Here is a 16,000-nt window from a genome sequence, read left to right on the forward strand (position 1 = left end):
GATAGATAGATCGATAGATAGATAGATAAATAGATAAATAGATAAATAGATAAATAGATAGATAGATAGATAGATAGATAGATAGATAGATAGATAGATAGATAGATAGATAGATAGATAGATATATAGATAGATAGATAGATAGATAGATAGATAGATAGATAGATAGATAGATAGATAGATAGATAGATAGATAGATAGATAGATAGATAGATAGATCATTTCCTAAACACACACTACTACGTTATTATTGTACTCCTCCGACAAAATTACCAACAATAACAAGAATTTTAAATCAAATTATCAATCTAACAGTTTTACCCCTGATGAATAGATTGATATGTAGATAATGGAGTTGGTTGTAAAATGAAATCAAACGCAACGAAATAAAATGTTATTGATATTGATGTGTAGTATGATTGTGGTATGTTGATGTTGGGTTGTCCACTTTGGCAACAACTGGCCACAACAAAAGCTACAATAACTCACTTGATACTCCGATAATGCAACCAAGTAAGCAACCTGCTCCACCCATTTATTGTGCCTTCCTTATGGATTTTTCAAACACATTTATGTTGAGCTGTTTTTATTTGATTTTTTTTCTTTTAATGGCACTCGCTACTTTAAATTTGTTTAATTTTATAATATTTTATGTCATTTTAATAATTGTTGTTACCTGTCGTTCACCAACAGGTAGTTTAGAATATTTAATTATTGTAGGCTTAAAGTCAACAAAAAAAGAAGAGCTTAATGTATATTTATTTATATCTTTATTTGTATATTTTTTTATTTAAATTTATATTTTCTGTTTTTGTAATAAAGTTTTTTGTTTTGTTTTTATTTTTGCAGGTCATTGTTCTTTATGGATTTGTTTTTATTTTATTTTTCTTTCTTTTAAAATTTAACAAAACAAAAGAAAAACAAAAATAATAATTTCAACAACGACGACGACTACTTCTTCTATATTAAACGAAAACAACTTTTGGCTGAATATATTTTTGGTGTATGAGTACGAAAAATAAAAATAATAACAAAAACACACACGTAACTGAAAAATATATATTTAATATTAAAACCAAAACATTACGTTTCCGCCGGATATACAAATACTGTTTTTGGGGAAGAAGTAACAACACACACATACGTTCCCAAGTATTTACAACACACCAAGAGATTTAAATTTAAAATTTCTTGTGTCGTCTTTTTTTCAATACAACAAGTGCACAACACTGCCAAAAATAATAAAAATAAACTACAAATTAAAAATTAAACAAAAAAAAAAAAAAAACTAAAAACTATATGATTATTATGGTCTTGTATGTGTGAAATAAAATTAAAATTTATTTCTCTTGTGTAAAAGTTCAACATCATCACTATCATCACATTGTAATCGCAATCGATCGTCTTCTAAAGGTTGTTGGCCATTTAAGGAAGTGTTTTGAAGTACGAGTACAACAACGTAGCTATTTGTTTACATTGAACATTCAAATTTTACAAGTCCAAAATCGAAGAAAAACTATTTTGGAAGAAAAAAATTTTGCTTGTTTTGGAAATTTTACATATTTTACAACATGTCTGTGGGTAAGTTAAATTATAATTTAACCATTTTATATTCATTTGTATATATTTATTAATAAATATTAAATTATATTGAAGCTATTGTATGTTTTCAAATATTTAATATATTTTGATAAAAATGGATGTCACCATAAATGATCTAAAACATTTAAACGACCTTAAATTATATCGTAAATTATTATGGAATAATTTTTAGTATTTGTTACCGGGAATCAAAATAAACTAAAACTGAACTAGAACTGAACTTGAATAGAACTAGAGCAGAACTAGAACAGAACTAGAACTGAGCTAGAACTGAACTACAACTTAACTAGAACTGAACTAGAACAGAACTAGAACAGAACTAGAACAGAACTAGAACAGAACTAGAACAGAACTAGAACAGAACTAGAACAGAACTAGAACAGAACTAGAACAGAACTAGAACAGAACTAGAACAGAACTAGAACAGAACTAGAACAGAACTAGAACAGGACTAGAACAGAACTAGAACAGAACTAGAACAGAACTAGAACAAAACTAGAAAAGAACTAGAACAGAACTAGAACAGAACTAGAACAGAACTAGAACAGAACTAGAACAGAACTAGAACTGAACTAGAACAGAACTAGAACAGAACTAGAACAGAACTAGAACAGAACTAGAACAGAACTAGAACAGAACTTGAACACAACTAGAACAGAACTAGAACAAAACTAGAACAAAACTAGAACAGAACTAGAACAGAACTAGAACAAAACTAGAACAAAACTAGAACAAAACTAGAACAAAACTAGAACTAGAACAGAACTAGAACAGAACTAGAACAGAACTAGAACAGAACTAGAACAGAACTAGAACAGAACTAGAACAGAACTAGAACAGAACTAGAACAGAACTAGAACAGAACTAGAACAGAACTAGAACAGAACTGGAACAAAACTAGGATAGAATTAGAACAGAACTAGAACAAAACTAGATCAGAACTAGAACAGAACTTGAACTAGAAACAGATTTTTAAGGCTTTTTTCAGAAACAGTGATTGTAGTACCACAGCTCTACATAACATTGATCAATTTTAATTTCTTAATTAAATGTTTACTTTGGCATTTACTAGCGATTAATTTGTGTTTAAATAAAAATTAAGTCAATTAACATAATGTAATTTTTTATTTTCTTATTTATTTACAATCATTTCAATTGTATAACAAGTATTTTCATTAATTCAGTAAGTAATTCAATAAAAAAAACTTGTTGGGAATACAAAACGAATTGTAATAAGATCGATTAGCAACGATGTCTGAAACAATTTACAGGCATGGGAACAAGATAAAAAAAAAACATTTGGAAAAAATTATTTAAAGCATAAAAAACCCTGTTACAAAATCTTAAAGTTATAGTTTAAATTCTATAAAATTTAAATAAAAATTTTATTTTAAATTCTAGCTACAACCCTTGTAGTGCAAGTTCCTTCTCGTTGTAATTCTTATTTCAAAAACATATTTGTTTATCATCTACTCATACATTATTCATATTCATTCATAATTGTCATGTTTTTCTATAGATAATATGTGTTTTTGTTTGTTTTTATTGTTGTTGTTTTTAATATTCTTTTTATTTAGTTTATGATTTAAATATTGGAATGTAAACAAAATGAAATGTTTTTAATTGTTTGTAACATGTTTACATCAACTACATGTTTATAATTTTTAAATATAATTATGATGAGTATAAAAATAAATCAAATATTTATATTGTAAATAAATAAGTTGTACAATATAAATATATATATATATTCTAGACTATAGACTGATCTATAGTCTAGACTATAGACTGATCTATAGTCGTACTAGAGAATGATCTATAGTCGTACTATAGAATGATCTATAGTCGTACTATAGAATGATCTATAGTCGTACTATAGACTGATCTAGAGTCGTACTATAGAATGATCTATAGTCGTACTATAGACTGATCTAGAGTCGTACTATAGACTGATCTTGAGTCGTACTATAGACTAATCTATGTAGTCGAAACTATAGACTAATTTGTAGTACAGACTATAAATTTATCTATTGTCTAGATCTGATCTATAGTGTAAACTATATACTGATCTATAGTCTACACTAAAGACTGATCTATATTCCAGACTATAGAGTAATATATATTCCAGACTGCAGAGTGACTACCGACTATGACTCCAGATCATCTTGTTTTGCATGTCGGAAGTTACGTAAAGGTCAGAGATTAAATAACTGAGGTACTGAGTAAAATGCTTGTACCTAAGGAACCATGTACAAAATGGTCAATGTACTCGACTTCTGTATATCGAATAGTTTAAAGTGAATAGTTACACAGGCCGACAATTTCCCAGTTTTGGGAAATCGTGTTCTGAAGAATGAAAAAATCCTTTTCTGGTCATTCTTGAGACCTGACCAGATGCTGATTGACTCTTTTCAAAATTTCAATTTATTTGGATCTTCTTCAGCATTGTACTTAATTGAGACATTTTGTCTACAAGTCATTAATTGTAAAAAACAACTATTTTAAATATTTATATAAAATTTTTTCATATTTTTTTTTTCAAAATTTTATTTACTGTCTAACATGCTGTTTGGTTTTATGGTTAACTAAAGAAGGTGTTTTGAAAACCATAAAATAAGCTTATAAATTTAAATTTATGTAAAAAAATAAAGAAAATGCCGCCATGCAACTTGTTTTTTTCATACAATTTTCCACAACTTGCAATATGTATGTTGTTGTTTTAGAACAAGAAGATAAACGCGTGCTGCAAGTATGAAATGTTCATACCACATTATATTTTATGATATACAAATGCCTAAAAACTACTACTACTATACAAAGTGAAAGAGTAAAAATAACAAAAAATTTAAACAAAAATAAAGATTTAACAGAAAAAAAATTCAACTACAGGACTTTATGTTTAATTTTGTGTTTTTGTTGCTTACAATTTACCTCCAAAAAACACATTAAAACTTCAATAACAAGAACAACACATCTGTTGAACAGATTTCATTGGAAATGATTTTTATGGAAAAATGAAAAAATGAAGTAAATGCATTGAAACCAACACCATTTTTACGCTGATCATCATCTTTACATTTTTAAAATAACAAATGTTAATTATTTTCATAATACATTCTCGCGTACCACAACACGACTAATAATATACAACATGTAGCAGCAAGCAGCAGCATTTAATAACTATTTCAAAAATGAATTAAAAAAAACTCCCCCTATTTTAATAAAAAGATTGAAGTTTCTTTATAAATAAAAAAAATTGAAAATTTTTACCGTTCCTTTATTGAAACACACGTATTCGAAGCTAAATTTATAACAGAATCGAGCAACTAGACAGACTGACATCCATCTGGGTCTTACTTGTACATCAAAATTTTTCTTACATGTGTTTGTTTTGGATTCTGTGTTTAAAGCACGAGCGCATGTGCCTGGTTGTCATGATTTTTTCATTTTTTTTTATTTTTGGGGGGATTGTTTTTTAACAACTGTTGTGGTCTATAGGCATTTTTTAGCTTGAGGTGGTTTACTGTAGTTTCTTTTACTATGAATAATTTATTTTTTTCTTTTAGCTAAAAATAGTTTTTAATTTTCTAATTTTAATGATTCAAAAGAGATCCCTTTTTACAAAAAAAATCAAAACCAAAAACTATACTGACAACAATTTTGTTTAGTTGTCACAATTGTTAACACAACATGCTACAGGTTGCAATGTTAGATGTCAATTGTTTCTTTTTCAATCCCTTGGGAAAGTAGTTTTTTGTATTTTTAAATTTGTTATTTGTTTTGTTTTTTTTTTTTGGTTTGTTATAATTTTCATAAACATTTTTATAGAGAATAAAAGATGAAATACAATATTTGTTTGTCTTGCTCTGACAGTTGTTACAGAAATGTTGAAAGTTTTCGGGGGAAATTTACAAATTTTGTCAAAGTGAGTGACTTGTAACAAATGATATTTATTTCTTAATGAGTATCGATTTTTTTCTTATTTCTAATGTAGTTTTTCATACGTCTATGGCAACGTGTGTTTTTTGAAAAAAAAGTTTGCACATTTTTATTAAAAATTAAAAATAATTAATTTATGTTTTGTTTGTAAATGTATTTTTTTTAATTTTATTTTAATCCTTCTATTTGTTTTATTAAAAAATATTCATTTTCTAAAAATAATTTTCAAAAACCTTTAATTTTGATTAACTCTTTCAAGTATACGGGACACCGGAGTCACAAGTTTTTTTTTTACCAAAAAAAAAAAAAAAAAAAAAAATATGTTATTTTTTAGACCTTGAAATATAATATCCTGCGATATCGTTTTTTACAAAAATGATCGATATATGACAAAATAACGTATGTGATGAAATCCATATCCATAAAAAGTCCTGCGGTTTAGTATTTTGCGTAAAAGGGTTAAGGGACAACACGTAACGTTTGGATAAGAAAATTTAGTACAAGAACAACATATACCATATGAAGTTAGATATATGTTGTTGTTTTCTTGTGTCTGCAAACGCAAAAATTCTAATTTTTTGCAAAATGTTAATAGGTGATCTCTGATTTTGGTCATATTTCCATTATTTATGGATCGGCAGCGGCTGGCCGGCGGTGATATTTTGCAAGTTCTGCCGCCGAATTCTTTCGGCTCAAAAGCGGAAGACGTAAGATTGCAATCGCACATGTATTTGAGAATTTTTTTTTTTATCAATTTGGACGGCGTTGCCACCTAATTTAAATTCTTATGGCAAATTGAAAAGAGTTGCCACATCATATTGTGCTTATATTATTATTGTCAAAAGTAATAAAAAACTTATATTAAGACAAAGATTTTGAAATAAAGCAAACGCTGGCAACTTTGCCGACGCTGATATTTTTTTTATTTTAAGCCGCCGTCGTCGTCCAAAAATGGTGGCGCCGCCGCTAATCATTTTGCATCGGCTTGTATCACTATCACGGGAACCGGTAGCCGGAACGGCAGAGTTTTGGACTTTGAATTGTCCCTATTATTAGAGATGTCCCTTTAAGGTGGTGACTGTGGTTTAAAGCCAAACTTGCAGGAGTAGAATGTTAGTCAAAACATTTGGGTATAATTTCGGTGATGTTGTCGACAACAGATACCCCACAGAGAAGTGTTATGGTGATATATGAATAAAATATAGAAAGAATTAAAGATATAAGGACGAAGTTATACCCATATAGTCGTATGAATGTATGGGATATTTTCTTCCGAAAGTGTTTTATGAATGACAATTCTTCTTGGGTTGAATGTAATGGACCAAGGATATCTAGAACCATGTACTAAAATAGGCACCTAAGTGTTCTTTGCAAGGCACAAGAGAGTGGTGGTGAGTCGCAGGTGTTCACCTAAAACACTTTTACATTTACACTTCTCACAAATACGAAAACATTTATTCTTGATTAAAAACATGAAAATTGATATTCCTTATTAATAAAATTGTATTTCATTTAAATTTAAAAAGCTTCCATTTATTATTTTGCTAATATTTGCTAAAAATAAAGTTAATTTTTTATTTCTCTTCATTATTATTTTCTTTTAAATTAATTTTCAATCTCATACTTCTTCAGTTAACTTATTCCCATGACAATTCTAAAAAATATATACTTTAAACATATTTTGAAATTAATGACATTAAATGTCTCATTTTTAAGTAATTACATTTTGATGCTATAGACAAACATTTCTTTTTTTTTTTTGCTTTTTTAACAAAAATATATATATTTGTCATTAAACAAACTTTCCCACAATTACTTTAAGCTCAGGCCTCACCACCTCCTCCCCCCTAAATTTCACATTAGAAATACATTCAAGAACATTGACATGTTCATCAAGTGACATCGAAAGGAAATTCTTAATAATAAACAATTTGTTAAGAAAAATTCCAATGACAGCACAACAACAACAGAAAGGTATTTCATGCGTATTTCAATTTAAAGTTTGACATTAAAATGTGAACGTAAAAAAATACATTTTACACCATTGCCATAAGTAGTTTAAAACTTTATAAATTTATAATAATGTTTCAGGTTGTACATCATCATTATTGTATGCATCAAAAGTTTTGGTCATGTTTCAGAAATATACAAATGTATTTGAAAATTTCTGTTATAAAGTAGGAAATGGTGTAGTAAAAAATATATAAGCTCGTGCTAGTACATTCGAAAAATTATTATTACTGATGATATTGATAATAATGATGCTGCTGCTGTTGATGATGATTATGATTATGATGTTGCAGTTGTTGTTGTAGTTATTCTTTTAATTGGAGCATAAAATATGTAAAATTGTTTAAACGACAACAACAAAAAACAATAATATAAAATTTAGAACTACATCAGCAGCAAACATTAAGTGCTTAATACACATTTCCTGTGATGTCTCCGTGAACATGTTACACTTTTTCCTCTACCATCACACATTTCACTGTGAGTAGCAGAGAAAATATGCCACAGAATTATCAACATGATCAATGTATGTATGCGATCTATATACATATGCGGATCATTATTTATACCCTGCAGTATAAGAAGTACATGCATTTGTTCTAGTGAAGAGTTTTGTTATCCAGCTTTTGCATTTCATATATAGAAATTATCGAATAAGCCATCCGATCTTATTTGTAAAGATCAAGTCAAGATATTGACATCAAAATTTATCTTCAGACGAGTGGTGTCTTTTAGAAAAGTAATTCCGGGATCTAGCGGGATATTTGAAATATCACAAATTTTATTCATTATTTTTAATAAATAAGGCCTTTCACCTATTATAAAATTGTATGTTAAATGCGTGTTCTATATATCTGCACAATTGTATATACCCAGCAAAAACTAACATTGAAAACTAAGGGGTAAAAGTTTTCACAAACAAAATTGTTTGTGTTATAGTAAGAAAACAATCTGACAAGGCTTAAAAGTAAGTACTTACATAATTTATTATTTGTAAGTTATTACTAGACTCATTCTAAATAATGCAGTCAGTATGTAATAGTTATCGAAAAGTTCTAGAGAGAATACATGTCATTACCTTGTTTTTGTTTGGTACATACATATAAAGGGATTTCATTCAGTAAATACTTCGACAGATGCACGTGTTGCACTCCACAATATGCGGTTAATTGTTATGCAATTAATAATGTGGCAGCAAAACAAGGAAAATAGATTCAAAACTTGTGCGTGCTCCAAAACCACGCACTCGCACAGTGAGCAATGAATACAGCAAACTCATACATATGTATGTATTTCATATGAAAACAAACTGTCATTTACAATTGCATTTAGTCTGATAAAGTTAATGTGTCAAAATTATGTAAAACATTTGATTTATTAAATATTAGCAAACCAGCAATTGTATATTTGACAGTCTAAGTTCGAAAGATTAGGATAAATGTTGATTTTTCTTCAATTTGACCGAGAAATATAATCCGCGAAATGAAGAAGAAAAATTCTAATGTCTTCTAAGAAAAACTTTACATTTTTCGAAACAGATGTTTAACTTAAAACTTTTAAGAATTATGTTAATATATTTCAAAGATGAGGGATGGTAAATCCGAGGTTAAGCGTTTGCTATAAAGTTGTCTGATCAACATCAGATCATTGCAGCCTCATTTGAAGATGCAAAAACATCACTTCCGTTTACAATCTCGCAGATGGGATAGCTTTTATTAAGTAGATAAGAACACCTAGACAGCACGAATTCATCAAATAAGCTAAGGGACTTGTTCTTACTTACAGACACCCACATATCCCTACATCCATCCCGTAACATATACACTTTGCACCACACATTTCCTACACTTAGTCCCACAGTCACTCTTCACTCTATCCTGTGTACTTTCGTTTCCCGTTGCACCAGAATGTGTGGTTCTCTGTTTTGACCCCATGTCAAATCACTCCAAGGACAGGTCGAGGATACATTTGATCACAACCAGTTTTTAGTCCTAGCAGACTAGATGTACTGGTAGCTCCTCTTTTCCCCCAAATTGTCATATCACCAAAATGAGGGCCTTTTATCAGGGTAACATGTCACCGAGAGGAAGTCCTTTAGAAATGAATAATTTGGTATTCAAATTTTGAATTTTTTTCAATTTAGTTAGTGCTAAAGACACGATAGGGTTAAACGGTAGAACGTTGTGAGTGCTGGTCAATGATAATGAACAAAATTCGTATTGTCATGTTGAAGTGACTGGTGTTAAAAGTTAACAATATGACACTACAAAAAAGTAATGTAGTGTCCATGGACAATGCCTTTCAGTAGTATGGTTGTGCTTAATTTAAGAGGTTAAAGAATGCACCAGAATGGGTCATTAGTTGATGGGGATTGTCTTCTCCATAATGAAATCTTTCATCGGATCAAAAGGGTTAATCAATATCCGGAAGTTTTATATCACCTGATCCTAAATTTGTCTTCCCTTCTATTAATAGTTTTATAATCCCTTGTCGAGGTATAATTAGGGATTGATTCCATTCTGCCTATAATTCCTCAACGGGCTACAAATGCAAGAGATTATATAGCTCGAGTTCTTCAGAAAAGTGCTTGGACATAGACCGGCACAGCCATGTACAAGGATTGTCAGCTGAGTTCTTCATGGATGGGTTCTGAGGCACGTAGTAGACCATTCTCAAGTCTACCCAGTGGATGAAAAAAACCACCGTGAAAAAACGTCAAGTCAGGTGTTCACGTTAGGCACTTAGGCTTTATTGTCCATGGACAATATCACAGCTTTAATGCTATAAACAATTTCTGTAATAAAAAAAATGTTGGAAAAATTTTAGAAATTTTTCTGATCAGACAGTCTATCCCTTTTTTGTTTTCCTGTTGCTGTTCGCACGATTTTAAAGCTGTGGAGTATTTCGAAAAATTATTTCCCTGATATAAAGATTATTTGTATACCACAAACACAGTGACACAAGTCCGAGGTTGTTTTAACACTTTAGCATTATCCTCTCGTCTATACATATAAAAAAAAACTGAAATTTGATCCTTTACCAAACCATTCAAACGAATTACCGCATAATCTTGTGAAAGTACACTTATATCAACTAAAATTAATGAAGTTGTGACAATTAAATAATGTTAAACTAAACACGAAAAGAAAAATAACAAGTGAATTTTCAAACAACATGACACCAAAATCATGATAGAGAAGGGGGCAACTAGATGTTGCAATATAAACTAGTAATGAAGCAATATGTTGAGGTCAGCCCACATAATAGTGGTGGCATTGATGGTGATGTTGCTGTTGATGTCGTGACATTAAACCACATTTAGAAATATATGAAATAGAAAAAAGAGAAAAACTACAAAAGATTTTATTTAAGAACATTTTAGCAATTTCCCAGAACGATAAACAATTTATCATTTTCCTAAGAAAGATTTTTCTTTTAGACATATAGAGTGCGTGAGTATGTTTAAGTGTTTAAATTAGAGTAAAAAAAAAACAATTAGTATAAATGGGCATGTAATAGCAAACCTTATACATTTATTACAAGACATTCCAGAATCGAGAATTTCTTAAGTGGCTAAAAAGTAGGTGGTGTTTAAACTCCCATTATATGGTGATAAAAAAAGTGAGTGTATTGTGTGAGTGTGTCATTGCATTTTAAGAAGTATGGGAATTTTTATTATAACATCTGGAGAAAAGTGCAATATTTGTAATTAAGGGTTTGGATAAGTCAAACTAGTATAGAAAAAATATTGATTAAGTATATTTGATATCAATTGCTTTAACTTAATAATCCTAAATTAGGTTAATTCGTAATGCTTAAAAGGTTCCTTTTTTAATCTTTAAAGACCCAGTAAAACAGGAAGTAGAATTTATTCCATGAGGTACTGAAAAAGACCTGAAGAAGTGATGGTTTTAAAACTGGCTTGCCATAGGAGGGATGTCGTTTTTATTTAATTCTAAATTCACTACATCTGAAGTCATTCTCAGGAAGTAATTTTGATGTTCTTTTTTTAGAAGTTATTAGGAAGTGATATTGTAGTATTAAGGAATACAACCAATTTGACTCAAATAAATTTAAATTAATAAATTACACTCTTAATTCCAAAAATTTCAGTTTAAATAACATAAAATAAAAAAGTGGATTGTTTTCGCTTCTTTGGAAGTTAATAAACATCACTTCCACAGAAGGTAAAAAGCTTCACTTAGTGCTACTTTTGAAGTAGTTATATATGTTATTTTTTTGGAAGTACTTCGTTTTTTGTTTGCTGGGGAACACCAAAGTAATCCAATATCTAGTCAGTCTAGTATTATAATGAACACAGTAGCAATATTCACTAAATGTATATAGATCTCGACGTCTAGGTCTTATCCCTATACAAGGCTCAATTTTTTTTATAGATCTCAATATTATACTAACGTAAAGTTTTGCATCGAAAACGAATCCCAATCCTTCGAAAACCAGTCACTGTAAGTTGTGTAAATGTAAGTTCTCACCCTCACCAAAGAAACTTAAATCTCCAGAAGTACATAGCAAAGTTTCAAGAAATTAAGCAAATGTAAAATTGTATGTTTTTTAAAAACAAATTCTTTTGTTCTCAGTCCTTAAAACAAAAATAAGAAACAATTTTAATCATTACTGTTCCCATCTTTTGCTAATGGTGCATACAATTTATTATCATTTGTTTTTATGTTTTGAGTGTTGTTTTTCTGTACCCACGATATTTATGGGAAAGCGCCATCCATCCATCCATACAATCATTCGTAAAATGTACCTCCTCTTACCACCCTCCCTACTCTATCTTATAAAATGCCTGGATAGAAAATTATCTAAAATTTTGAAATTATGCCAGAAGTTTATGTCTAATGTGACACTGTGGAATGTTGAATGTGATTTGAATTGCATTGCTGCAGCAGCAGCAGTAAAAACGTTGAAAAGTATAAATCACTTCAAACCTACACACAATTATATGTTTATAAAAACATTGATTAGACCATTGTGCACATTCTCCGTTTGTAGTGAGTGGCCTGTAGTTAGTTTTTATTTATATTCTTTTTTTTGTAAAAATTTATCTGGTTTTAAGAGTTTGTCAACTAAAACTTAAAATTCTCCCTTCGTTAGAGGTCATTCATCAATTTGTTTCACTTTAGATGAGTGTGTTTATTTGAATCTATTCAGTCACACGATTTGTGAATATTTATGATCGTAATGTTTGCGTGTGTGTGGGTATATCCCGCATTAACAATTGTCAAACGAAATAATGATCACCAGAGAAGTCATCTGAGTTTTTTACGCTTTTTATATAAAGTTTTTTTCCCACTTATTTTAAGGACAGGGAGAAACCAAAGTATTGATTTGGATTTTTTTATTTTATAACAATAGTTGAGTTTATTGTTGTAATAAAGAAATTTAAGTTAATTGTATAAAGCAAACGTAATTAATTACAAATAGTTTTGTTTTTGTAATAAAAAACAATTCTTTCTGTTTAACGACTTCTGCACTGAGAATTGATACTACCTTAGAGAAAAATGAAGCAGTAACCGAGATTTTAGATGGTGATTATTTACACTTTTTGAAGAAATAATTATCGATAAATTTTCAACCCAGAGAGAGATTTTCTGAAATTTTAGTTGATAGGAATATCAATAGATATGTGTGTAATCAATAAATCATCACTACTTCAGGTCTTTTGCAGAACTTCCATAGAGTAAATACTACTTCTTTTTCGCTTCTTTGGAAGTTCTTTTTTTTTGATGGAAATGGAAGATAGAACATTTATAAGGGTGCACTGGTCGACTAGATGTTAGTGTCAGTCTGAGGGTTATTGATTCGCACCAGCGACTCTGATCTGCAACACAACGACGGGCATATGGATGACCATACTCTTCTCGGTTAATTAGCTTAGAATTTAATTTGTTATTGTATTGTAAAGGTCGCGGATTCAGCGCGACTTATTCGTTAAGAAAAGTTTGATTTGACCTGTTTTAACGACTTTTTAAAGAGTTAAATCTTAAAAAAATGTCTGTTAATACCACCGCCGACTCTCTTGCCAAGGTGGTATCCTCACTAGCACATCGAACCTTTCGCCAAAAACACTATGTATATAAGCATGCGCAATGCTTAGGGCACATGGAACCTTTCGCCAAAAACACTATGTATATAAGCATGCGCAATGCTTAGGGTCGACTGAGAACACCTGCAAACAGTTGAGGATCATGTGGCCATCTTTCAACCCACAAAGATATCAAGCGACAAAGTGGTTTGGTTTAGGACTTAGGTCGAAGTGTAATAATACACAGACCGTTTTTCTCATTGAAGGTATCACAAAGGGACCCAAGTGTGTCCAGTCCACAGAAGACATCGCGAGTACGATCTAATTAATTGAAAAGTTTTTATTGAGGATCGAGAAGTAACTAATGTTTTGTGTGAATATTTAAGCCAATTAATAAAATGAGGTTATCGAGTTATCGGTGTCAATTATGACACAAAATGTTATAGAAAAGTATGACTCTCATTGACTTTTAGTTGATGTTGCAAACTCAAGCTCTTTGTCTGTCAATTCGTAATGTATGGGAGTATCATCGTAGAACAAGCACATTTTAAAGTAGCTAGTCATCTCGGCAGTGGTAGGTTAAGGAGATAGTTTGGAACTGTTTGACCGAAATGCGAGCATATTCTTTCTATATTAACACACATGATTATGTATGTACAATAGTATTTCTCATAACATTACATTTGCAACATCAATTTTGCATTTAGTTAACATAAAACTCTAGAAATTTTCTTTCTAAATTAATAACAGCCTAATAAATGTTTTAATTACACACCTCATAATCTAACCTAAGCATGGCTGCATGCAACATGCATACAAAAATGTCTGCTGCTGCAGACATAATTTCAATTAAAACAATTTAAACAAACAACGAATAAAAAATTTAATAAATCTAAAATGAATATAAATAAAAAATATTTTATTTATGTAAAATTTACAAAAAAGAAAACTTTATTTTCTTTACTAATTGTTGATCAAATTTCATGAAACTTAATGACGCGTGCTCTTTAAGTGGGAGTAGAGACAGTGTATGGATAAAACTATGGGTAAGTGCAGTTGATATTGGTGGTGGCAAATAAGAGGTTTTAAAGAAGGCATAAAATGTTTGGTTATAAATTTTCTTTAGTTATAATAACTTTAGAAAAATTGTAGTTTGTTTCTTTTTTAGTTTTCATAATAAAATTATATTTATGCTTTCTTATACATACAGCAGGAACCCCTAGAAAAAATACTTAATGTACATACATACGTTAAGTACTTGAGAAACTTTGCTACAAATATGAAGCCATCAAACTAATCATTCTTTTGAAATTTTCCCGTCATTTTTCTTTCTCTTTTTATGAATGTTTAGTTTTAGTTTAATGTAACATGATGCTGTTTCTGCAAGCAAAACGTTGAGTTTTTGTTCAAAGTTTTCTATAAAGGGATTTTGTAATATGTTTTGTTCTTTTTTGTTAGTTTTATTTTTACCACTTTTTGTTTTTGTTTTATGAGTTTGTTGAAAAACATTGATGCATCATGTTGCATATTTTTCATAAATTTTAATGTGGGAGTTTGTTAGTGTTGTTTTAGTAAAAATAATTTTCTAGCAGAATAGAAATGAAAAGTTGTATTCTATTGTTTTGTTATTTGGTATAAAAAATTTATACAATTTAGTACAGTTTCAATTTACTTAAGTTTTTTATTTATATGCTTGGTAAAACTTACCCTGTAATTGGACAGTGTGTTGCCTGAAAAAAAATAGAAAAACAAATTTTAAATAATTGTTTAACACTTTGGAGCTTATTCTTAACAATTTATTTTAAAGTTTATATACAATTGTCATATTAAAATTTGTTTTATAAACTTTTGATAAGTTTTTTTTTTTTAAATAATAAATAACTAGTCTATAGCCCAGTCCATAACCAATCCAGTCTATAACCAAGTCCAATGAGTTAAAATTCTAATTAAACCTCGGTGATGTCATTTGAGGCAAGTACTTCTATGCTCGCTTACAAATAGTGAGTTAAATAATTACATTTTGCTTATAAAGAAGTTGTAGAGTAAGTTGTTTTTAATAATAAAAAGGAGCCAAATACTGCTAAAAAGTTAATTTTGTTTTCCTTTTTATAAAACACAATTCTTAACAAGCAATTAAATAAAATGTGCAAATAAAATGCAAAAAAACTCATTAGTCCAGTACTTCAAAGTAATGCAGACGGTAAGTAGTAGTCATTGAAAAGACTAGGTAGTCTAGTCTAGTACATAGTCTAGTTAGTCTAGTCTATAGTCTAGTCTAAAGTCTAGTCTATAGTCTAAAGTCTAGTCTATAGTCTAGTCTATAGTCTAGTCTATAGTCTAGTCTATAGTCTAGTCTATAGTCTAGTCTATAGTCTAGTCTATAGTCTAGTCTATAGTCTA

General features: G+C 29.6%; 2 protein-coding genes across 3 annotated transcripts in view; one reads left to right on the forward strand and one right to left on the reverse strand.

Annotated features, from left to right (window-relative positions):
- Positions 1-15,324, reverse strand: part of LOC111676508 (PR domain zinc finger protein 15) — a 46,344-nt gene extending 31,020 nt beyond the window's left edge. Inside the window, exon 1 of the mRNA XM_046950353.1 lies at positions 15,308-15,324. The gene's annotated coding sequence lies outside the window, so the exon portion shown is untranslated. The remainder of the gene's footprint in view (positions 1-15,307) is intronic.
- Positions 1-16,000, forward strand: part of LOC111676505 (phosphoinositide 3-kinase adapter protein 1) — a 91,067-nt gene that overhangs the window by 19,927 nt on the left and 55,140 nt on the right. For both annotated transcript variants that reach the window (XM_046950355.1, XM_046950356.1), the window contains one exon: positions 850-1,581. In XM_046950355.1, coding sequence (XP_046806311.1) covers positions 1,572-1,581 — 10 coding nt within the window. In that variant the 5' untranslated portion in view covers positions 850-1,571. The remainder of the gene's footprint in view (positions 1-849; positions 1,582-16,000) is intronic.

The sequence above is a fragment of the Lucilia cuprina genome, chromosome 4, assembly GCF_022045245.1.
Source record: "Lucilia cuprina isolate Lc7/37 chromosome 4, ASM2204524v1, whole genome shotgun sequence".
NCBI classification, from domain to species: Eukaryota; Metazoa; Arthropoda; class Insecta; order Diptera; family Calliphoridae; genus Lucilia; species Lucilia cuprina.